Genomic DNA, 26,638 nt, shown 5'->3' on the forward strand with positions numbered 1-26,638 from the left:
ACTGTCTTAGTTCTCCAAACTTACTTAGACAGTCTTTGTTTTCACAAAATACATGTAAAGCTTATGTAATACGCTTAATAGAATCATCTAGATTAGCAGTTAGACATTAGCTTTAACTTTGATTCATGTTAGCCTTCCTAATTCCATTTCTAAAAATTACAAAAATAAATCTATTGTTCCATAAGCTGCTGCCCTTGGTACATTCTTTTCAACAATTCCTATACCAGCTCTACTTCTCAGGGTTATGCTGATGTGAGAAAGGAGTAATAAACTCCATTGGAATGGGTACTTTGAAAAGAGCAGCTCAAAGGGTAAGACCCTGTCTTTGCACTGGGACTGAAGCTATTAGAGGAAGTGTTCTAATGCTGCTCCTCTCATAAAAAATAAAGATAATGGGTATTTTGTCTACATATCCACACTGTCTGCACTAGCACCTGCAGTTGCCTTCTTTACTATTTTTAGTATTAAAGCACACTGATTTTACAGATATTGACAAAGCTCTTAAAAATATTCTGCTATGCCAGAGTGCATAAAGCAGGAGTCTACAGAGGTGATTTCACAGCTCTTTTCAGGTCTAGCGTGGCATGCACAGCACAAAAGAAGACTAAATTCAGAGAAATGAACAGATAGAGATTTGATAGATGAATGGCAGAACTTATATAGCTGCTGTGGTGAACTGACAAAAATGAGTGATTCAGGAAATTACATGCAGATGTAAGTTTTGGTCTCACTAGTAATTTCGGTTTGGTCTTTGCCAAAGTGTTCCTAAATTTCTAGATGAGTCTTGCTGTCTTTTTTTCATCTTATTTTTTTTTCCGGTCTCTTGACTGTAAAGTAAACTCACAAATTACCAAAGTTGAAATGAGAGGATTTTTTTCTGTTATTAATTCCACTTCCACAATGTACAGCAATGTGCTGTGATAATGATGACAAAGAAAATTAAGGAATTAGCCGACTTTGTTTTGCTTGCAAAAGTCTAGACGAGGTGTTTATTCCCCAGTCTCTCATATTTAAGTTATAGAAGGATGTATATAACACATACTGCTGTCACGAAAATCTTTACTTTGCTGTTTTGATCCAGTCTTCTCTTTTGTTCATTCTATAAATTAGTATTCATATTTACAATGTCAAAAGATCACAAAACAGTGAGACAGCAGTTCACTGCCAGTGGAATTGAAAACGTCCTTGTCTTATCTGCTGTGTGAAGATCTTACCAGACTATAGACGTTACACCCTTCTTCTCTCAGTTTCCTGGGACTATTAACAAGAATGTAGATTGTAACAAAAAAACACTTGATACAACCAGATGGGACTTGATTGTTAACAAGGAGATTGAGGATTTTTTTTTCTCCTTGTAGAGATTTATATAGTCCACTTAGCAACAGCAGCTGCAAAGACCTGCTGACAGCATCTTCCCATTCATCACTGATCCAGTAGATTGGAATCAGTGAAGAAAAAAAAAAAGTGAAGGTCAGGAAAAGCCTATTAAGGCATTAAGACATGAACAGTCTTTCCAAAATCTTAAACCTTAATTGCTGATGAAGCAGCTAATTATCCTCAACACCAAACTTGCCAGTGTATGAAATCAACTTTAGCAATAGAATTCTAATGGTATCTATCTTTGCCTCTCCCATGCTAGGTATGAATGGCGTACCAAGGTTTTTAGGAATTAGTTAGGATCATCTGTTGGTGACACAAACTGCTTCTTCAATGTTAGCATGAATGGATGGGTACCAAAGATCTGCAGATTGCCAGCTCCTAACTAAAAACCAAACCAAACCAAAAAAACCACAAAACCAAACTAAAAAGCCCAAACCAAACCAACCAACTACAGAAACCTGCTGTACCAAGGCAATAAGCATCCTGAAAACTACTTGTATTCTTTTTATTTTCAGTGGCTGCAGAAAGCTGGGTAGGAAGCTTTGCAACCCTATTCACATTAATAGATTATAGGAAGGAGACATTTGCAACTGAGCAATTCGTAAAAGAATCAGGTTTTTCTTCCTACAGGAATGAACCATACTTAGTGGTGCCATATATCACTGGCCATATTGATAAAATGGAGATAGACATTACTATCAATGTGGCTGAAAAACTTGATACAGAAGGAGCAAGAGCAGCTTAGAAAATGCTTCATGTCAAGATGACTTTCTGTGCTCACAGAAAGACTTAAAGCACTGATTAAACTGATACTAACATAATAATCAAGACAGATGACACCACTGAGCCATCTACAAATGCAAAACACAGGCTTCAAGTGAACGAGAAAACCAAACCAAAACAAAAAACCCCAGTGGAACAATGCAGTTTTTCAACAGTTAGAACCATCACAGAAGTTATGAAGGTGCTGGACATTTTATTTAAGGCAAGCTTACACAAATCTTAAATACTTTTTTGATGTCCACTTGTAAATTAATGTCCTTTCCAATTAACGCAGCTGATGCTGAAATGCCAGTCTGCTATCTGTGGGAAGCATAAGGATAAGGAGCTCCTATACAGGGAAACTGAAGCCAGAGGACAAGGTGATAGACTACTTTTATCCTTCCCCAAAAAACCCTAATCCTATCTTTATCACAAAAGGAAAAAGGAAAAAAGAAAAGAAAGCAGCCATAAAGAAAGAACGATTTAAAAGAAAGGACTATATTACAAATTCATTTATAGATAACTTTTAAATTTTGTGGCATTGTTCACCCACCATTGCAAGATTAGCAGAGTAACAATGTCAGAGAAAAACATGTATACACAAGTTAAAGAGAGATACAAAAGTCATACAGAGGTCCTAATTATTCAGCGTTAATACTGTGTTCTGAAGCTGTTCCATAAATACAAAACAAAGAAAACAAAAAGCAAAACATCAGATCTCTTAAACTTTATAAAACAGAGAAATAAGACCTGTCCTGTACAGTTGTTATATATCATAATTATCCCTTAAGCCCAAGAGAACCCAGAACTGTAACGTGGTCCTTAAAATAGGACTTTATTTTTAAGTAGTAAGGAAACAGGATTTTTTGCATTTTTTGGTTGCATACTGTTTAGTAACACACACTCATGCAAACACACACACAAAACTTTAAACCTTAAAATGGCAATTTTACAGCCAAATTTTCTTCAGCATTCCTCTCACACAGACTCGATCACTGACGCTAACAGCTACATTAATCATTCTTAATTTTACTTCCCAAGAGCAGCTGCCCTCATGGTGCAATCTACTAAAACAGCTCTTGACCTATTTGTTCCCACCATCTTCCCTGACACTTGCTGCTGTAACAGCTCACCTGGGACAACATATTCTGTTTTCTAAAATATCTAATCACCAAACTTTACAGTTGTTACAAGACTAATACAGAGCGGGATGCTTAATCACAAGAGAGACACCTCATTATGTCACACGTAAGAAAAAAAAAAAACGGGTTATATTTTAGACTACTCCTGCTGAACCTGACATGAACAGTGTTTAAGAAACAAAGGCAGTTTCAATATTGTGCAAGCAAGACCTTAACAAAACAGTATTCAAGTTCTAGATAGGGTATGGATTTTTAAAATCATTCTTTCCTCACTGCATAAGACAATGAAGAAGTTGAAGGTACATTTTAAGTGAAACTTTAAAAACAGGCTTACCTCTTGGAAAAAGGAAGGAGTATGGAAAGACAATAAAATCTATTATAGAATATTTATCTGAAGAACTGCAATTCTTTACCTCTAAATGCACCAAACATGGAAGGGGGAATGAAGGAAACTCATAATTATATAACAGTTTAGTTAAAACAAACCCTGCTATATATAGAAAAGTAATTCTGCTCCCACTAGTCATATTTAGCCTAATGTCCAAGACTAAATATAATAATACTAAGTGGAAGTACAGGTCTGTCCTAGGAGAACCCCATTATCTTACATTAAAAATGAGTCTATTTTAATGCAAGATTAAATATGACTAGTTTGCTATGTAATGATTTTACAAAATAAGTACCAACGCAGAACATAAACAGCACGTGAACGTTTTTTAACAATGAATAGACAACATTTACGTCTCCATGCTGTTTAAAGCAACAACACATTCATCTACATAGCACCTTTCACATGAAAGCTTTAAAGGCCGCCTTCAATTTTTCAGAAATGCAAGATAGATATTAAAAACACCAACATGAGTGATTTAGATCTAAATAAGAAAACTCACCATTCTACCCAAAATTGTAGAAAAAAGCAAATGCAATGTGTTTAAATGCTGTCCCTACCCCTTCATCAGAAATATGCACTAGAAGCCTCTAAAGTAATGCAACTGCTAAAGAAAAAAAGCACTACTTCCATGTACAACACCCTCAGAAGAAATTACACAACAGTTTAAGAAAGGAACAGAAAAATATTAAACAAACAAAATGCAATGTATTGTACGTGGAAACAAAAAAACAAGAAATGTTACCATGTTTTAAAAAAAAAAAATCAACACGATTTTCAATTATAGGAAAACTACCAATTTCAGATTGAGCTCTTGTGTGAAAGTACATGAAAACAGCCAAATCACATCATGGGGAGAAAAACTTCGTCTCTCAAGCTATATACACAATTCTGAAGACAGCTTTCCTTACTGGGCTATATTACTCTTCATAGAGACAACTAATGCACAGTTTAATAGCGGATTTGCTGGTACCAAAAAGTGATGTATTTCATAAACATTTTAGATTTTGTAAACTAACACATATTTTTAAAAGCAATAGTTGCAAATTAACACGTTTTTAAAAGCAATAGTTCATGTAATCTTACTTAAAGCTTCTCATTAAGAAAATTATTTCCATACTTCTCAAGTGTGAGAAGTATCTTCAACTTTCTATAAGTTTAGTTTGTTCCAGTTTCATCTGTTTTGATAAACAGACAACATTGGTTCGTTTTCTGAGACATACAAAGTTAATGGCAAAATAGTAAAAGTGCTGGAAAAATAGGTAAGTATGATATATGAATTTAAACAGGACTTTGTCATGTCTTGTTGAAGTAACAATCCAATGTAAGACAATTCTCCAGTGGAGATATGTTCTCCATATATTGTTTCCAGTTTTGTAATTCTCCAAAAAAGAAATTTTTCCAATGATTACAGTATTCTCCATGCATTTCAAGACTTGTTTTAAAAATCCTGACTGATCTTTTCACTAGCTGTCAGCAAAAGGTATGCTTCCTTTTAAACTCGGGTCCTAAGTATGTTAAGAGCCCTTCTTTATGCAAGATGAGGTTGAAGGGATGGTGTGGTAAGTATAAGAAAAAAATTAAGTAACGTATTATACAAACTACTTAGTGTCAGCTACCAGGCCTCAGCTTGGTGGAATTTTTTTCTTTCTTTCTTTCTTTCTTAAGAAAACCCAAATAAACAAAACCAACTTCAAGGTAGTTCCTCCCTTGATGTCAGCTGATATAGTTCAAATAGAAACAATGGAGCTATAGAGAGGTGCACCAAGAAAGCTGCCCAGCACTGTTTCAGTCATTCTCTGCAAAGTCATGATCTTCCAGCACTTACTGACATTAGTTGGTGATAAAGCACCATGAGAAAAACCATTATCTATGTGTACATATATATATATAAAGCTTTTAAATAGGTACATGCAACACAAATTTTATACGGATATGAGGTCAAACATTTCGCAGTGTTTTAAGATGTAATAAATGTATTTCATTCCACTTTTATCTTTAGAAAAAAAAAACAAAACAGAGAGAAGCTGAGATCTCCCGACTTTGAAAAACTAACAATAAGATAAAAACATGACCTTACAGATTACAGGCCATTTTCCCACACACATTCTTCCAAACTTTAAAATGTCAAGACTTATAAAGATCTTGTATGGCTAGTAAAGTCATGTGAAAACAGGGCTACACTCTCATAATGTGTAACACAATTATAAATTATTTTTACTTTAAATATTTCAAAAGCTTTTCAATTTTAGGCTGAAATCTCCACCTTAAAATGCTCATCGTGGTCTTCCAAATAACATGCCTGTGAAATAGGTAACGCATCCATTAAGTTGCTAAAATTCAGAGAGAAAGTCTCTATCTTACTAGGTAAGCATATTATTGAAAATATATTGTAATCCAAGTAGAAATTATTTGCAGAGCCTTGATTTTATTAAATGCTTCAAATTTGGAAACAGTGATCTAGCAATGTTCCTTTAACACATGCATTTTTCAGGTAATTTGCTCCGCTGGGAAAGGGAAGTAATGATGGCGGGGGAAGACAATGTGCAGTGGGGTTTAAAACTACTCTTCACAAATCACAACAACACATGAATGAAATCAGTTGAACTACACTTCCTGGCAGAAACAGAAGGCTCTTATCCTAGAGAGGATGTGGAGAGCATAGCATGTGATGGGATTTCTTTGGCGGCTCATCCCCTCAAATGATGAGGAAAGCATCACCCACAAATCATGTACCAAAAGGCAGTGGTAGGCCCAAGCTTTCTAACATTTTTACTACTGAATCTGCTGCTACTGCTGCATAAGCTTGATCTAAACAAGCATTAGTAGTAGTAGTATTCTGGCAGGCTTTCCAGTTTTTCCTGAAAAAAAAATTGTCCATTCCTAACAGTTTACGTTCCAGTAAAAGATTAAAAGATTTTATGTTAAGAAAAAAGCACTTCTGTCAACCAGAAGTGCATGATTTGCCAAATATTGAAGGTTTCGGAACAATGAAGATTTGAGAGTTTCTACCAAAGAAAATTTGCAAAACTCTCCTGTCAGAGAAAGAACTAGGGAATTTAAGACATGGGACATAGTAGCTGCAGATTTTTAAGTATGAGACCTAGTCATGAGCTACATTTGCACTCAAGAGAAACAAATTTCTTTACTATTACTAGCAACAGCCAGGGTGAAATGAAGCTTTCCTGCTTTACCCTTAAAATACTTCTAGTTTTATTCATAAAAATGGGAAATTATTAAAAATTATTACATGGATACTATGACAATTGATTTCTAAATAGATTATACTCATAACACATGAACAGGTCTAATGAATAATTTGTGCAAATTATTTCAGATTTCTCAAATTGCAACAAAACCCAAAGACTCATTATGGCAGAAAAGGTTCTTAAAAGAAAGATAGAACTAGACATCTTTATTCAATACTCTAATAATTTATATTGCACTTTGTAACATAAAACTTACTTAAACATGATCTTTTCCCAGCTGTGCTTGCACCTCCTGAACATAAATTTCCTCCTCGATGGACCAGCTCAAGTTCCAAGTTTGTTCTGCAAGAAAAATGTAACAGTGTTGAATGGAACAGCATTATTCAAGCTTCTACAGACTTGAAAGAGTCACGACAAACTCCCAGCATACACTAAATAAAAGAATGCTGTGAACTAATCTTTAGTGTGAGATACTGCCAAGACGTGACTCAGAATAAAACAAACTTTATCAAGATATTGCCATATGTGATTTTAAGTGGTTTGATTAGCAAGTACTAGATTAAGAGAGCTGCTACAGTTGTGATTTAAGAATAAAAAAAAAAATGTTAATTGTGAGGCTTTTTTCTGTATGCATACAGAATCCCTTGATAATATGGGAATTTATGTGCAAATCTGAAAAGACAATATACAGATTGGCTAAATTTCAATCAATCAGATATGTCTAAAAAGTGCTCTCTTTATTGGCAGGGGTTTTGTTTTGCTTTAAACAAACAGACAGTAAAATGGATATGCCATCAAGTAACTAAGTATGAAAACAGCCTAAATTATAATGGAAGCACTGACCTTTATAGATAGGTTAGTTAATAAAAGCCTTGGAGGTTAATTCTGAATGAAACACTGCTAGGCACTGCAGCTCATTAGTATGAAACAGGAGTTGTGTCACCAAATCTCAGCATGTCACATTGATGCTTGCTTTCTTAGTATTACTGTAATCTGATACTTAGGCACCAATTGTTTAGGCCAAATTCGATATAGCTTTGTTTAATTTTGGAATTGGAAGTTTCAGTACTGCATTATCTTTCACCCCCAAGACTTGGAGCAAACAATTTACGTTATGTTCTCTGAGAGCTTGCTTTAGTAAGTCAACATACATCTCTAATTAAAGTATTATTCTGAAATGTTATTTTGCTAATTTAATCCAAATTGCAAAGCTCAGTCTAAACATATTTTGTCCTTTAACTAAAAATCAAACAATTTTAGGTTCAATATAATGCAACTGAATACATATTAAAATTCTATTCTATAATTTTAGGCACATAATGTATCTAAGCTAAGAACACCCCCACCCCCCCACCCCCCATATTTAAGAAGAAACTACAGGATGATTATTTTATTCAAAACAAATTATTTTATAAGAACTTCAGCTCCATCAGCTTGAAAGACTAATACATTTTTGATATGCAGTGTTTGTTAAGATACTTTCATATGTTTTTAAAATAGTAACATTTCAGAATAAGTTTGCAGCTTATGCCACCCATTTCTGAAGGAATGCTTTAATCCCCTCTGCTCAGAAAAGGCAATTTAACATTGATAATGTGCCTGCTCAGAGCTCCATCTGGTTGCTGCTGATAAGGGCATCTGTGTGACAGGGGAATTTTCCACTCTTCAGGCGATTTGCAGTGCTCACTGAACTTCTAAAAATCTACCAGCAAGGAAGCAGGGACAGGGATTTCATATTAGTTGACAAAATAGCAACTGTAGATCAGGATGTGCTAGTTCATCATGAGAATATAAAGGAAACCAGTATGTTTTATTTCTACAGACCTTCTGACAACTAACGTGTAGAACAGAATTAATGGCAGCCTTGCATTAAAACCAAGATAATTAAGATTTAAATCAAAAACACTACCTGAATGTCTAAGAACAGCTTTCTAGATCTAGAATTTTCACTTTCCCTTTCACTAAGAAATACATACAATTTTATAAAACAAACCTCAGGGACAATTCTGAAAAAACTCTTCTTGATACGTATGAGGTGTTATATAGTACTTTTTGCTATAAGGAACGTTAAGGAGAGAGATTTCTGGAAACATACACTCCATCACACATATCATACCAACTCATACCTCCCACACTTCTTCATTGCCCCCAGCTCCTCAAAGACAGCACCTTGTAGTTCAGCTTTCTTGGAAATGTAAATATTAACCTTTTCCTCTAAGAAATCTCTTTCAAAACATACCTAAACTTTGGCATAAAAGTGCACAGTAGAGAAAGCATCTTCTGTGAAACTGAATACTTCTCCTTTATAAAATGTTCTGTATCGGGTACAGCCCTAAATCATTTTTGAAAGAGACTAGTGTATCTCCTCCCTAATTCAAGCTCCCTTCTGCCTTGAGGATCTGAGTACCATCTGCCCTCTACTGAAGAAAAGCAGACCTCCTGGTGCCTATTCTCTCACCAATGAAGAAAAACTTGGGGCATCTGATAGAAGAGGGGAACACCGAGTCATCTCTGAAAGCATCCTTTGCTATCTCAGCCCCCTCAACATGAAAGAAAGAGAAGGAGAAAGAAAATCTATATGAGTGACTGTTTCCTCTATCTAGAAATCTTTGCGTCATTCATTGAAGCAACAAATTTTGTAGAACACTGGCTTTATCTTCCTCACTCAAAGAAAAAACCTGAGAAGATGGACTTTGCTCAGCTGTGCAGACTCCTGATTAAAGAACAGCCCTACTTCATCCCTTGTTGTGGGCCTTCATTAAAGGAACATTCTTGGGGGTGGGCAGGGTGATTGCATATTTCTCAGAATTCAGATCAGGACAGAGTAGGGGGAAGTAAAAACACAATGCCCTTTCCAGAAAGGGAACATATTTGGATGGACCTCCTCTTTCTATTCGGACAGAAGAATCAAGTTAAGCATTACCATTTTTCCCCCTTTACGAAGACAACATACATGAAAAAACCTAGATACTGAGACACAGACTGCAACAACACAAGGTTCTTATATTACTCTCTATATAGCTGACAGCAAAACCAAATGCTTTGTTTACACAGCTAACACAAGACCTATTGCTATGTAATACAGAAACAGTCCTCCAAGATACTGCCACAAATGCCAGTCATCAATGCTATGAATGTGGACCTATTAAAATTAAAGCTAGACACACATGATTTGTGAATGACACACTATACTAATCTCACGAATGTCAGCAAAGACAAGGAGGGATGCATACAAAAAGGGCATAAATTTAACAAGGTAAGACTGTAGGGAAAGGGGGAGGTACCTAAGGAGCTGCTTTTCCAGCTGTGCACACAATTCAGAATGCCAAGACGCTGAGTGCCTCTTTTGCTAGGAAAAGACAGGGGCTAGCTCTCCCACTAGGTGGTAAAGAATTTGCTTGTAATTTCTTTTCTCTGCTACCAGTGACATCTGTCTGGGTAAGCAAAAGTGAATTAAGAAATGGAAGTTCCCGTTTTCCTGAAGCAGAAAGGATAAGCTGTGGCAAATGGCTACATCTTGTTTAACCAGTAGTATTCCCATTCCAGCATGCAGACATCCACTTCAAAGCTGGCCTCCAGCTGTAAACTAGCATCTTTTAAGAAGACTGCAGATGATGTCAATTTCCATTTGAAAATGGAACATGACTTAGAAGAAGAGTGTTTAATTCACTTGCAAATATATGGAGTCAAAAATATCATTGCATTCAAATGCTTATTTAAACAGGGGCTACTTATCACCTTGACCACTTTATCTGTATGTTAGATTAAATACTGGGAACAAATGAGTAACAGCTGTAGATGGTCTGACCAGAAACAACGAAATGTTTCAGAATACATGAAGTTAGAAATGCTCAAAGATAACTGGTTGGTAAGGAACACAAGGATATCATTACCTCAAAAAGAACTGGATGGAAATAAGGAAGAAACAGGCTGAATGACAGGAATAACTACCAGAAAGCCAGTTACTTCAGTGTTAATTTAAATTGTGGATAGTCCATTGTTTGGATTCTTACAATTAAACAAAACATACTAAAATCATACAAAGAAAACTTCTTCAGTCTGGGAGATGACCAGCTCACTTATGTATTTATTTCCATAAATACAAACTTTAAAGTTATATTAAAATGTCTTTTAAAAAGTTTTAATTTTTTTAAACCTGTATTTCTCATGCAATTATAAAGTAGCAGAAGCCTGTAAATCTGGATTGATGAATTAAAAGGCAAAAGAAATTAACCATTTTGTAGCTGATCTGCCAGGCACCCTCGTGAGTGATCTTATGAGTTATGGTAACAATACAGAAGGCTGGATCCAACACCCGAAATCCTTCAGCCATGGATAAATGGAAAATTGCTGACACGAGTCTAACCTAACAAGAAGAGGTCACAAGTACAGGTGGCATATTCTAATCTTAGTGGTCAACCGTGCTTTCTCTCTCTAGCAGTGCAAGCAGGAATGAAATGCTGTTCTGGTTTGAAGTATTTTTAACTCCTGGAATGAACACAGAAATCTTGGGCTTAGGGTGTTAATATCAAAATAATAAGATATAGATATATCTAAAATGTTTAGCTAGCAATTATATAACATTACACCCAGAAATAAATGATAACACCATTTTTGTACCTTAAATGGCATGTCAAGTTACAGTTACAAGTAATCATACTTTTTATATGGGAAACATTAATTTTGAGTCCTTCGTATTTTTGGAAGGGTATTAAATTCAGCAAAAACATCATTGCTAAAAATCTCAACATTATTTATCCCTGTATAACACATACTATTTAAAGTAATACAGAATAATCTTTTAACTTGCTATGTATAAAATTTAATCGCTCTTCTTAATCAAGGCACAGTTAAGATACTCTTAAAGAATACAGATAATATTTCTTTTAATAGAATTGTACAATAGTCTAGGTTGGAAGAGAATTCTGGAGATGAGATGGTCCAACCTTCTGTCAAATGCTGAACCTTAAGATTTGATTATCCAGAGTCCTGCCAAGCCACATCTTAAGTATTTCCACTGTTTATGTACTAAAGACACCAGTCTACTAAAGATACTCAGCAACTGGAGTTTATGAAACTGCGGTAAAAAATGCTAGCGGATGATATCACTTGTATGCTTGTACTTGCCCTGCAGGCAGCACCCTCCCTGCAGGCCTCAGTAAGTCAGAGTTTAGAAAATCGTTTGCTTAATGAGTATTTCAACTTCTTATGGGAAAACCCTGCATTACAGTACATCTGAACAGATTAACTATTCAGAGCATCTTAACATTAATGGTATAGATGGAAGGAGGGACTGTGTGATCTTCTTGGAGATGGTGTCTGTGACAGAGAGCTATAAAACTAGAATGAAACATCATGCAGAAAATGCTGGTAGTTTTGACACTTTTTTAGAAGTCTTATTCACATGAAGAAATTCCTGGCTGCTGATGTAGAAAAGGCTCCTTCTGTGATCCCTATTTAAGTACATAAAACTAATATCTGACAGAAAGATTAAAAACACCTTGTGATTTAAAAACCAGCAATATGGCAGTGATATAGAAATAATCTCATTCTGCTAAATAGTAGTAGAGAAGGTTTGACAGTTTGGGAAAGGAAGGTAGGAAAAGAAATTCAACACAGAATTTTTATATATGGAATGCAAAACCTTGAATAAAGAAGAAAACTAAACAAGCAGAAGACAAAATGTTCTCCAGGTTCTGTGTCACTGCTGCATGTACTAAAAATGAACTGAAAGGCATATCTTTCCATCTTGCATATGCCTGGATATGAAAATCAGAAAATGTAATCTCAAGTGTACTAAGTACTCAAAAAGTACTTTTTGGAGAGGATAGAATTTTATTTATTTATTTAAAGAAAACTATCTCATGAGTAATACCATTAGTGAGAAACACAAAAGAAAAAATACAAAAAGAAGAAAAATACTCACCTGGCTACTGAATACATAAACAGAAAATCATTGTCAGGTGATCCAGGACTCTTACTATAATCTGTATACTTCTTCTGTGTGGTACTTTTTATATCTTTCATTACAGATTCCATTTCTTTACTGAGATTGGTTTCAGACTATGAACAAAGACACAAAAGAAGATCAGTTAATTTTACCTGAAGAAATGCAATAGCTGATTGCAAAGTGTAGCACTTTCATATTTATAAAAACACATTTGCAGGTTATGAAAAAATATGCATTAAAAGCCAATATTCTGTCTCACAGAAGTGTTATCATATTCTGAAAGTTATTCTGATTTGTTCTGAATATGAAAACATCACTGTTTTGTCCATCTCCTAAGTTCAAGAACCTCAGTGCTTGCATTATTTTGAAGTATACTTGCATTGCGTAGGTATGCGAAAATAACACAAAGTATCTCCATCAAGACTGGAATGCTAGCAAAATTTAATAGAATTAATTCTATCATTCAGAAAGACCTCATGAAGCTTTGCAATACATAAGCACCTGCAGACTGCTCCTTCTGTAAAACAAATAATCCGTACCTTAAAATGTTCTTAATAGTCATTCTTTAAATAGCTTCCAGTTACAAGGATATTTGTGGTTTTACATTGTAAAGAAATGATAAACAAATTTTATATTACATGACTCAATTCTATGTAAATTACTATGGAGAGAGGTAAAAATGTACTCCATAAAAAATTCTATTAATTGCATTTTGTCATAGCTTTTTAGTTGTATATTTTTAATAGGTAATGCAATAAGTGCTGCAAATGTTTTAAATTTCTTGATATAAAAAAAAAATAGTATGTTATCTTCCATATCAGAAGAAAACGAAGTTTCCCAGGTTGTTGAGTTTCTAAGAGGACACAAATGCAACATAATGTAAAAACTGAAAGGTAGAGGCAAATTAACAAGGATCTTTCTGCCTTACACTGATGCTTACTGGGAAAGTTCCCAGCTGCTCTTGAAGATCTTCCACCTCTTGTACAAGATCTTGCATACACTTGTCACTATGACTTTGCCAAAGGCTTCTTTCCACATTGTTTCCAGGATAACAAGGAAGAACACTGTTAGCAAACTGCCTACAGAGGGGACAGGTAAATTCTCCTTTGTCCACTGAAAAGCCCTGGAGGACCTGGTCATTCTAAAAGAAAAGAAAGAAGACGTAGCTGAAATTTGCAAAAGATTATAATTTTTAGTTTGATATTTCAGGTGTATAGCAAAAGAACTAAGTCTAAAACCAAAAACTGTAAAGAAAGAATAATTGGAATAGCTCCTCATTTTAGTGGAAAAGGTCTTAACTACTAGAGACTATCTTACAATCCTCCAACTCAACTAATTTTCCTAATTTTTAAGTACTCTTCATTGTCAACAATATCCCCATAATAAACTAGAAATACATCAGTGGGCTGTTTTGAACATTTTACATGTGTTGTCTCTTTCTAGCAATTCCCAATAAAGTTTGAGACTCCCTTGATAACACCTTTTAATTTACCAAAAGGCAATTTTATTTTCAGTCATGAGAAATATTTGAAGTTATTCTTCAGAAGTAGTACAGGCTGAAAAACCTAATGAAGTAGCCATTGGAGGGCAGCATGACAAAACCCCCGATTATTTCTTCTTTATCATGAAGGATCAAAAAATGGACACAGAAGCACATGTGTGGGAAGTGGGGACATCTCCTGAGTACTTCTGTTACTGGCAAACAACCTTGCTTCAGCTTCGTGAATTGCTTCAGTGGTTTCCCACTCCTGAGAGAAGAGAACTGCTAACATAATAGTGACTATAATTTAAACTTCAAGCAATCAGCCCCGAATGCTGAGGCATTCTGGTGCGCCTACTTTTACATACTGTTCTGGATGTTGATCTCTGATTGTATTATGTAAAAATAAATGTTTTACTCAGCTGAACACAAGTCTATATAAATTATTTCAGTATTAAGAATGCTAGGAATAGTCAAAATTATTATGCAGTCATCTAGGTAGTAGTAATACATGCTAGGATCAAAAGTTCACTTAAATAATCTAGAAATCTTCAAGAATACCATGAGATAGAATTAACAGTTTATTTCAGGTAAGGATCCACCAGAAAAGGGAGTTCAGTGTCTATATGATGCCAAAGATTACTTTTCCAAAATTCTGTAAAATTAGATTCTACCATGAAAGCCCAGATTTTACTTAATTATCTTGACAACACAATTACCCCTGAAAGCATCTTTAAAGTCATATGGAAAAGAACAATTCATGATGAGATCCAATAAAGGTGGAACAGCTTCCAACTTCTCTAGTGGTAAATTTCACAGTATAACCAATGCTGATTCTAAAAATAGAAAGCATTGCTCATAGTATTTCTCAAAATGGAAACAAATCAGCAAAACGTACAAAAAAAATAAAACTAAAGAAATATCACATAAAGTAATCTTGAGTAAAAAAGCAGTTTCAAATGGAACAAGAAGTCATCATTTAGTCTTTATTTTATTACCCTAAATAATGCAGAAAGAAATGATTGCTTAAAATCTGATGACTTCTACCACTGCTGAGCTTGTGATAACTTTCTGCGGTGCCATTCAGAAGATCTGCAATTGCGCTGAAGAGGTTGAGGGGGGTGAAGGCCAGCAACATCAGTGGAACACTACCCTCTTTACCGAGACTGTGTGAAAATAAGGATGTCTTTTCTAGCCAATGATTTCTGAGGCTTGACAATCAAACCGTATTTTAAAACCTTATATAGCAGTAATTTCCCAACAGTATTTTCCAAGGAGAGGAAAAAAAAAAAAAGCATAATTCACAAGAGTTAAACTATTTTAACTCATTTCTCTAAACTGCATGTATATACATAACATATACCATACATAACTGGAGATAAAAATCTAACTTTTTGTAACTGAATTTTCATATTAGGAATTAACCAAAAGCACAAGTTTGTATTTGTGAAATTCTCCTCTCATTTTTTCTTCAGTATCTCTGTAATTTCTAACGCACGTTAAACATCAAAATAGGAATCTATGAAACAGAAATGAAAAGCATAAGAAATGCTTCACCTGAATATGCACACCAGAAAAAGAACCCCCAAAACCAGTGACTTGATTTTTTAAGAACAGGATTAATTTACTCAAGTATTTTTTCTGTATATCAGAATAACTGATATATTTTTCTGTATATCAGAATAACTGAAAACAAACATACTTTTGTTAATAACGTCAAGATGTAATAAGAGATTTAGTATCTACAGTTCTTGAAACATAATAAAAACATCTTTGTCCATTCATGTAAACCCAGTATTCCTTTCTCTGAACTGAACAGCATAAATCCAATTGACTTCACTAAGAACAGTTCAGATCCAAGTAGAATAGATAATCTTTAGTTTCACTTACCCGTAAAGATTCCATGTAAGATTTGTGACAATCTATGTGTAAAGTGTGACCGCAAGTTTGTACATAAACACCTCCTTCCCAGCCTATTGACACTGCCTGCAGACAGGAACTCTAAGACAAAGCAAAAACAGTAAGAAAAAAGAACAACAATATATAAAAATGTATTTACCACAACTTATTTTAAGATTTAAAAACTATATAGATTTTTATTTGCATGCTATCTAATTAAAAGACATGCTGTAGAAATAAAAATTTTATTTTATAAAGTATTTACTTATGCTAACTTACATGGCTGCCATTATGTTATTCTTTCCAACAAACAGCCAAACACTTAAGCTACAACTTCTGCAGTTCTTGTCACTTAAGATAATGAATTCTTTAAAGAACCTCTTGTATTACAGCATGAAGATGGCTCTAACTCTACCATCTGCTCCAACAGTACAAGTTATCCCATGTCCAATGGCAATATACTGCTCCAATACATTTCATTCAGCTTTGTATGTAACCAAAATAACAAGATCACAGTTATATAATTAAACCCCAATCTGTTATTAAAATTCAGTGTAAACACTTAGGGTTTTTAATGTGGTGTTGAACAATATTGTATATAACATCATAAAGGGAAAAGAGAACAAATACTTGTTTAGTGAATTGAGTTTTATACTAGGATTGTTTTGAAAACATCGGCCTTGTTCTAAGACTGCACTTATAGCCCTGTATTGGTTTTATGTGGCAAGGTTTTGGTAGCGGGGGGGGGGGGGGGGGGGGGGGGGGGGGCGGTTACAGGGGTGGCTTCTGTAAGAAGCTGCTGGAAGCTTCCCCTGTGTTCGAGAGAGAGCGAGCCTATACCAGCCTGCTCTAAGACGGACCTGCCGCCAGCCAAGTCCGAGCCAATCAGCGATAGTGGTAACGCCTCTGTGATAACATTTTTAAGAAGGAAAAAAAGTTGGGAGAGTGAGAAACAGCCGCTGGAGAGAGGAGTGAGAACACATAAGAGAAACAACCCTGTGGACACCAAGGTCAGTGAAGAAGGAGGGGGAGGAGATGCTCCAGGCGCCGGAGCGAAGATTCCCCGGCAGCCCGTGGTGAAGACCCTGGTGAGGCAGGCTGTCCCCCTGCAGTCCAGGGAGGTCCACGGTGGAGCAGATCTCCACCTGCAGCCCGTGGAGGACCCCACGCCGGAGCAGGTGGGTTCCCGAAGGAGGCTGTGACCCCGTGGGAACCCTGCGCTGGAGCAGGTTCCTGGCAGGACCTGCGGATCTGCGGAGAGAGGAGCCCACACTGAAGCAGGTTTTCTGGCAGGACTTGTGACCCCGTGGGGGACCCACGCTGGAGCAGTGTGCTCCTGAAGGACTGCAGCCTGTGGAAAGGACCCACGCTGGAGCAGTTCGCGAAGAACTGCAGGCCGTGGGAATGGCCCACGTTGGAGAAGTTCGTGGAGGACTGTCTCCCATGGGAGGGACCCCACGCTGGAGCGGGGGAAGAGTGTGATCAGCCCTCACCCTGAGGAGGTGCAGCGGCAGAAAATAACGTGTGATGACCGTAAACCCCATCCCTGTCCCCCTGTGCCGCTGGGGGGGCTTGGTGGAGAAATCCGGGAGTGAAGTTGTGCCTGGGAAGAAGGAGGGGTGGGGGGGAAGGTGTTCTGAGATTTCGTTTTATTTCTCATTACCTTACTCTGGTTGATTTGTAATAAATTGAGCTAATTTTCCCTAAGCTGAGTCTGTTTTGCCCGTGACGGTAATTAGTGAATGATCTCTCCTGTCCTTATCTCGACCCCCAAGCTTCTGTTATATTTTTCTCTCCCCTGTCCAGCTGAGGATGGGGGAGTGATAGAACGGCTTTGGTGGGCACCTGGCGTACAGCCAGGGTCAACCCATCACAAGCCCACATGTCAAAAATAAAATTACCTCACTGGTAGTTCTCAGAAAGTAATGAACTGAAAAAAACAGTCACCACCGGCAAACTTATGATAAGGAATTCTAGAAAATTCTCTTGCAGAATACCTAGCTATAGTAAGTCTAATTACTAAATCTCCATTTCTCAAAAAAATAATTTTATACACAGATTGAAATGTACATTCTGGTTACGCATTTAAAGAACAGAAAAAGAATTATAGCTACTAGAATTGGAAAACAATTTTTAGTGTAGACTCACCCTAAAATGGTCTTAATACATGATGCAAAACCAGGGTACTGTGAATAACTAACTCTGACAGCTGCATTTTTTAAGGATGTCCTGCATATGAGCAGGAGATCAAAACAAAATAACAAATTCTAGCTACAAGACATGCTCCTATTTACCTTGCCTCAACCTGATATTCATAACATGCTATGACCCTCTCAGGCCATAGAACAAGAAAAACCTTTTCTCCTGCTGGTTCCTGCATAATTTAGTAGACTGCACTACTAGTAAGTCACAGTCTTGTAACATACCTGGATAAGCTCCACAGGACAAATGTTTCATTCAGGAAAAGCATTCTTTATTGCATGTATTTAATGAGGCTACTTAGTAGCATTTGGATAAGAAAAAACCCTAACCCCAAAGTCTTTGCAGAAAGGCTTTATTCTATTATTCTCGAGTTCAAAAATATAGGAGATTCCAAAGCAAGCCATAGGCTCGGGAAGGAGCACACCTATATCAAGTTACTAGTTACAGAGTACTATGTGATTCTGAAAACAGTCCCATCAATCTAGTATATGAAGTTTTATCTCCTAATCCTTAGTCATACCTCTCCGTATTAAAAATAATCACTTTCAATGATTTTTCCTTTAATGGGCAAGAACTCTACTCCTGACAGCAAGCATCAAATTTCAGCTAAGAAAGTGCAAAATGAATCTCTATGGAGAGAATTGGCCTGTTTTGCCAATCTGTATATAGCACATAGCTTTTGAATATTTTTTTTTCTTCTAGCAGAATAAGCTAAATCATGTTTCATAACTTAAAACTTTCACATCTAAGAGAAATTATTCTCTTGCCTCCTGAAATCTGTTGTTAGAGCAAGGACACTTACTGGGAAGGACACAGCTGATAAACAAAAGGACTGCTTACTGCTTAGCTCAGCTGAACAAGATGCTCAAGACACTAAGAGATGTTTCCATTTTTATGCCAAAAGAAATTTAAGGATTAGTTCTTTCATGCAGAGGCATTTTTTAGCACAGTAGTGACCTGGAAACTTGAAAGCAAAAATAGCTAATTCAACTAAAGTTTGAATCAAGAGTGGAATTTTTGAAAGCAGGATGCATTTGCTCATTGCATTACAGTATATTTTAGACTAATCTGTTGGTAGTGTTACTGCACAGAAAGGGAAGCATACACTTCAGTGAGATTAAGTTTTTGAGTAACTTTTTGCTTGGAACTCCTTCCGTTTGTAGTAAGGAAAGACGTAAAAATAAAGCTACAGCATTGCTTCATGTTTTTGATCACTTCAGTAGGAAAAAATATTAAGTATTTGAAACAATAAACAAACATCATCAATACCAAAAGAAGAAAAGCGTGTCCACAGATTCCTTCTGGATTAAAGTATCTTTTGTTCAGAAATGAATTTCTTGCTTACATCTTTAAAAATTTTACTTTCTAGCAAGGAAATGTATACTATTTGCCTCAGAAGAAGATACTTTCTGAAAACATTGCCCAATTTTTAAAACTGTATCAAAACAATTATGAAATTTACTCTAAATTAATCTACTTTACATAAGCAAGCTTGGTTGCAGTTGGCAAATTTCAATTCTCTGTGGATGACAGATGATGAGAAAGCTAGCAATCATGTCAGAGTAAAAATTGCCACAGTTTTCCCTCTTTAAAGATTCTAAAGGCTGATTATTTAGTTAGATCTGCCTAAAAACTGGTATGCCACCTGGGACTAGTGTATAGGAGCTAATTTAGGGTCATAGGTTACACATTCTTCTCCTCCAGAACGATTTCTCAGAACAGTTATATATTATCTTACATGGATGTTTTACACACTAGCAAGGAAAGTCCCAAGCAGCACTTCCACAAAGGTCTATAACTGAACGAGACCTGTTAAGCAACAAGAATTGGCTCTCAAAATTAAATATGAAAAGCTGTAATGTGGCTTTCTGAAGCAATGCAAAACTCTGCTTGGAACAGCTAACAGAACTGCAAAACAGAAAATAACATACCAATTAATGTAAAATTGAACTTCAGTAATGCTGTGCAGAGTTGAGGATTCAGCAGAAGAGGGTGAAGTCTTCCACTCATCCTCCCCTTCTCTGCAGTGGCTCAGAAAACTGTTAGAGGTTAAAACAACTCTTTCCACTTACTCTGTGCTGCCAAAAATAGTTTTAACTGATTAAGAGTAATTCCTTGATCAGGTTTTCTGAATGGCCACGAGAAAACTGGTGTTTTGAAAGTAATACCTAAGACAGCAAAACCACATCTCAATTGTGTGGTCACACTGACTTGTGAACTATCTTCTAGAGAACATCTGCATGGATATTAAATGTCTACATAGTCCGTATACTAGATGCCTGTGCCAAAATATAACTAGGGAAAAGCCAGACACTATTTGAAAATAAGGACCCTATCAAATGTAAACACCTGGTAAGTGCCGCAACGTGACAGTGTGTTCATTAAATGTAGAAATGAAACTAGGAGGGCTGTAAGTTTTAATTTAATTTACCTTTTTACACAATTTTTTCTTAAGTAGTGGTATTGTTCATACGAAATACTTACATCTTTAAAGTATCGCTGTAAAGTTGTAAGCCTCACATCATGCAGTGCTGCACAGGTATCCCAAGGGTATATTTGCTCCTCTTCAGTAGTTGGTAGTTTCTTTGGCTCAGTGCTATTGCGGCATTGTCCCAACACTGTATGAAGAAAAGAAGCAATAAAGACTGCAATGAATAACAATACGCTAAACAATTAAGAAAAGAAACAGGAAATTCTGGTTTGTAACTACAGTGTGCTTTATTGATGTTAAACAATAAAAAAATTATTAAAAGAAACTAAATACTGAAAGTTGTGCTTTTGCACTTGTACATAAAGTACATATACATACATATAGATACACTGATGGCTATTTTATTTTCTTTCTCTTTCAATACCTATTTTTCTGCAGGTCTATTATATACTGCTGGCTTACAAAAGCTAACAGGAACTAGAAGGGAATGAAACTTTTCACTCTCTTCCCAAACATTTAAAAATTTTCTCAGTACCCTTAGACCTATAGAGGTGCCTCATGGAGGACTATCCACAAAAAAAGGGAAGACTATCTTTCCAGGCTCCATGAGACACGACAGTATTTATGCACAGATATTAAAAGCTGCAGAAACACTGCTTGCCCAAGTCACACATTCATACCTGAGGATGCTTGTAGTAGTACAACTAGCCCTGTAGGTCTCTCTTCAGTAGAAGGACCACTTTGTCCACAAATAACACAATCATATATTGCCTCAGAAACATGCTGTTCTGATGTAGCTACCTCCATGGCAATATCAGCATCTGGCGATTCTAAAAAAAGATAAGAAAACTGATATTAAACAGAGGGAAAGAAATCCAATTGCATCTGCACTGAGGTAGTGACAAAAACTCCAAAATAATCTCTCTAGTTTATCTAAAAGTAAAACATTGACCGTTACTTGCAACTTAACTTGCGGATTCAAACAGAAAGACACCTACACAATGAAGTCCAAGTTTTCCCATACTCAAAATTATTCCAAGTAGAATTAAATGTTTACTTCAAGTTTTGTATTAAACTTGATCTCTTTAAAACGTCTATAAAACAGAGATCTAACTTCTATTTCATTAGATAGTATATTGAAAACTCTGAACAGCAAGATGAAGGGCAATGGGTATGAATCTCTACTAAACCCAGATTTGCTCATAACTGACTCTAACAACAAGTAGAAGGAAAAAGTTAATCTGGAGACCTTAGAAATAACTTAAAGATGCTTAGACAAGGCAAATGCAACGTGCAACTAAAGAGGAAAGTATTTTTTTTTAATATGAAACTTGGACAATCTTTAAAATTTTGGGGTGCATTAAGAAAGTTATCTGCTGCTAATGCAGCAGATGTGTACAGTAAATGTTAAACTAAACAAGACATATCAGAGACCTGGTTTTCTAATGGTCCACATTATTATTTCCTAGGTGCACAGACAGAAATGTTCAAGGCTAAGGACCAGCTTCAAAGTACTGAAGCAATTGCACTTGATGTAGCTTTGTTCACATGACAGTGGTGGTAGTTTTGGGCAGGGGTCTAAGCAAAATAGAAGCAATTTTATGTTATGTTACAATCAAAGGTAAGACTTCTTTATTGGCTTGAAAGAAAAGCACCTTAGGACTAGATGATCCTCTCCTGACTGCTCAGGAACACAGTCAGCCTCTTGGCTTATATTCTAAGTGTGCTTTGTTTCTTTCCTAGAAGGTAATTTTTCCAAAGGAAAACACTTCCTCCCTACCTTCAGCCATGCCTTTTATCTTAGTGATTAAGTAGGCCAAGGTGCTGGATAGAGAACCTAAAAACCCTGAGTGCAGCAACAGTCCTCATGCAGAACTGCTTTTAGGAGAGCTGTTCTCTTCTGAAAGTCCACTAGAAGTTCAGCACAGGAAGCCTGCTGCTATAAGGACAGGCATGTTGGATGCCGGGCAGCATCTTTCCTTGCTATGAAAAGCTCCATGCAAAGCTCTCACTCACAGGGCAGAATGAAAATTACACTGTTTTAGTAACTATTGATTTCCCAGTCAGTTATTGAGGGTCATATGAAAATGAATGCCAATCTTCATTGACATGCAGTTGTTAATATTGTACACACATCTATCACCATCTAGTGGCAGTCAGATGTACAATGAAAGAAAAAGCAGAATGCATCAACTGCAAATGTTTTTTAAATCCAAACATCCAGAAAACCTAGCGGAAGCACAGAAGGGAGGAAGTAAACACTAAAGCTATTTTTTATATTTAACATCACCTCATAATTGTGCAATACACACTCACAGATAGCTGTGTATCAGAAGCACATGACACGGAAATGACTAGAGTTCCAGCCTTCTTATTTATCTTTTTCTAAGATATTGTCAATACAACATAAAATATGCATCCATGCAATATTTTCAAGTATAGTAAGAGAATACAGTGAATACAGTGTGTCAATCTGATTTTGAACAACTCAATGGAAGTCCTCAAAAATCAGTCAACATTTAATTTACTAAATACCATTCATTCATCATAAATTGCTTATTTTAAACTGTAAGGAAAAAAATACAGAACTTAGTATTTAAAAGGTGTTTCAAACCAATTCAGTATATGCAATCTATACTTCTATTCCCTATATGCAACAGGCACAGAAAAATCAGACTAATTTAATTTTATAACTCAATGATCAAATGCATGTTTCCTTCACAACTACTTAGATCAAGTGCTAGGCTACTGTGGCAAACAATAAAATTTCAAGGGAACTAGATTTCTAGTATCAAGACTTCCTAATACAATAATTTCTGCCAGAGCTAGTGAAAGAAAACAAAGTCACCTTAGACAAAATCCATCAGTAAGAGAAATTGGCAAGAATTTAAAATCTCAAATAACTAAGCAGACCAAAAAAACCCAACCAAACAAAACCCGCCAATTCTTTTTGAATGGACTATGATAAACCTTGATTACTGGCTTGAACTAGTTGTTAGCTTCTTTGGAAGATAAAGACTTGGGCTATGGTTTGTTTGAGAGGGTACCTCTTGGCAGCAGAATTGCTGGGGTGAAAATGGAACAGTGGCAGTCTGGAAAAAAGAAAGCATGCTATGCATATAGTAATGATCTCAATCTCATCTTTCTTGCCTTCTGAGTTTCACCTCTGTGGAGCTCCAGTGGAAGCCACAGACCCTGCCTCACCAGCTACATGAGCTACCTACACTATCAAGGACCAGGACAAACATGTTGCAACTCAAGGTATCGTTGAAAATGAGACAGACTCTTTCCTGCAAACTTTGTTCTAAAATATTTTATTAATGCATTGATACTTGTGAATATAAACTAATTGGCATGTCTCTATTCTACTTCACTTTCAGTTATGTATTTCCTACTTCACATGGGGAAAAATAAAACTAAACTGCATTTTACTGCAATAGTACTCAGAAGTTTCTGGGCATTTTAAGCTTCCATCTCCACAGCTTTTTTTTTTTTACCCCCCTCCATTTCATACAAGCAAAAGTACAGAATTCCTTTGTGTTTTCCACAGCAATTTGTGAAGTATTTATTTAAAATGACTGGAGTTGTAATGCTATTTTATTCATTTGATTTAGAAAACACAGGTTCTCAGCAATTTTTAAAGCATGAACTAACATTTCCTAGCTCCCAGAATGCAATTATAAAAAGACAGCTTAATAAAAATGATTATTGTATTAAATGTCCTTTTATATTGATGAAAAGTCTTTATAGTTAAATATTGATGGTAATATAACACAAAATTCCTTCTATTCTGGCTAAAAACCCTACCCAAACCACCACCAAGAACTGTCACCTGAACAAAGCTACATCAGTTGCAACTAAAAGGTGAAGAATAATCTAAATGTCCTTATTTTGCTTCCAGTGATGCACAAACCCCCAACATTTTTTGCTGCCACTAAGAAGATATTTCCATGAAAACAGCACTTGTGTGTTATGTCCCAGAACAATGTTGCCTTACTGAGTGCCAAAGGAATCCTTTGCCAGTCATTTGCTAAGATACTGATCTTGACGCATATTACTCCTCCACCTTTCAAACAGGTTTTGTAGAATCATGCAGTTTTGTTTTGTGTGAAACCCACTGGCACCCAAACCAAGACATCTTGTCGCTCCACTGGAGATTCAGAAAGTAGGCAGCAGCAACAGGTTAGCAAGGAAGACCAAGGTGGCTTTAGCTGCTAGGCTGAAGCATGGCTTTACTAGTCAAGCAGCAAGCATAGGAGACAGCAAGTGTATTTTACGTCAAGCATTCTTTGGAATACAACCAAAGATGCTTACAGTTTAAAACTCTGATTCTCCAAAGATTCAACCTAACTGATTTCACAAAGACTTGTCCTGATGGTGTCAATGTGTGTGAAGGACAGAGATTTGCCCTGATGATGTCAATGTGTGTGAAGGAGAAAATGAGAAATACAAGGTAAGACACATGGTGTTGGTATCAATTCACCAAGTTTCTCTCATGAGGTTTGTCTAATGTTGTAACACAGCCCACCCCCTTACAGTGGGTTCTGGGACTTTTCATTGCCCTTGTGAATTATTTCAGAAATCTGGGTAAATATGAACCTCATTAAAAACAAAGATAAAAACACTGAAGGAAGATGAAAACATGCAAACTGTAACAGAAATCCAGGGTAGTGCCAAACACTATCATTCCCATGGGTTTTTAAAAAAGTTATTCAGCTCTTTGTTTGGTTTTGTACCAACAGGAGTAAGAGACCCAAAGTTACAAAATCCTAGCATTTCCTACTTCCTAGCAAATACTGATCAGTCTGCTAAAATCTAGCACACTGCTTTATCACAGAATGCACTGCTGCCTGAATTTTATTTCATTTGTACTCTCCAGAGCTAAAGATTCACTCCCCTTCTTTCCCTTACCCAACAAAACCCTAGAACTGAAAGGGCTCTGTAAACACAGTAGTTCACAATCTCTGTTGACCGTAGTTAACATTTTTCCTGCTGTATACATTGTGTGTCAAAGTGGCCCCTTGGCATCAAAGCAACCATTAGCATGCTAATATTCTTTGTCCTGACCCAGCGTATGTATTCTCAAGAGATCAGTACCTAATTTATTTTTCTATCTGGGTTCAGAAGATTGAGCGCTAGGAAATGTATGTCACCTTGCATTAAAACTCTACACTTCTCTTTAACTCTAGCTAAAGAACATTCACTTGAAGGACAAAATGATGTTCTGCCAAGGCTCACATCATCAGAAAGAAACAAAAAGACCATACCGCATACTTCTCATGAGGCATTAAAAAAAAGCAACAAACCAACCACAAAAACCCCACATTGAGCACTTTAGAGACAGCAAAACTGTTGAAGGAATGTGAGATATCTTAGCATGTGTAATTCACAAGTTAACCAGTTTACAAATTTGATTAAGTAGTTCAGCAGCTTGCCTGGAGTGGATCATAATATTTCATGTTTATAAAACTTAGATAGACAGATCATTACAAGTATCGGTGTAATTTGTTGAAGGTTACTATTAACTGGAGCAGAGGGATTTATTTTTGTTCTTATCAAGTCCCACCTGAAAGGCAGCGAAGTTTCAAAAATCTCTTGCTTGGAGTTCCACATCACAACAGATAAACCATAGCCTCACACTGAGATGAGTGCTCTCAAAACAAAGATTTAAAAGTAGCTGTTACTAGGAGACTAGAAGGCCTGTAGAGTTGACACTGTATGTGACTACATGACAACACATTTTTGACTCATTAGACGTTCTCCTCAGATATTTCAAGAGCTCTATCTGCTGCTCT

General features: G+C 36.2%; 1 protein-coding gene across 8 annotated transcripts in view; it reads right to left on the reverse strand.

The window, feature by feature from the left end:
- Positions 1–26,638, reverse strand: part of UBR3 (ubiquitin protein ligase E3 component n-recognin 3) — a 122,539-nt gene that overhangs the window by 31,868 nt on the left and 64,033 nt on the right. For 6 of the 8 annotated variants that reach the window (XM_075028474.1, XM_075028472.1, XM_075028470.1 and 3 more), the window contains 6 exons: positions 21,524–21,673; positions 20,897–21,030; positions 16,202–16,312; positions 13,760–13,972; positions 12,808–12,944; positions 7,138–7,223 (listed from right to left, as the gene is read on the reverse strand). In XM_075028474.1, the coding sequence (XP_074884575.1) occupies positions 7,138–7,223; positions 12,808–12,944; positions 13,760–13,972; positions 16,202–16,312; positions 20,897–21,030; positions 21,524–21,673 (831 nt within the window). The remainder of the gene's footprint in view (positions 1–7,137; positions 7,224–12,807; positions 12,945–13,759; positions 13,973–16,201; positions 16,313–20,896; positions 21,031–21,523; positions 21,674–26,638) is intronic. The other 2 variants (XM_075028473.1, XM_075028471.1) reach the window with 1 other exon arrangement.

Source organism: Buteo buteo, chromosome 5 (genome assembly GCF_964188355.1).
Source record: "Buteo buteo chromosome 5, bButBut1.hap1.1, whole genome shotgun sequence".
Lineage (NCBI taxonomy): Eukaryota > Metazoa > Chordata > Aves > Accipitriformes > Accipitridae > Buteo > Buteo buteo.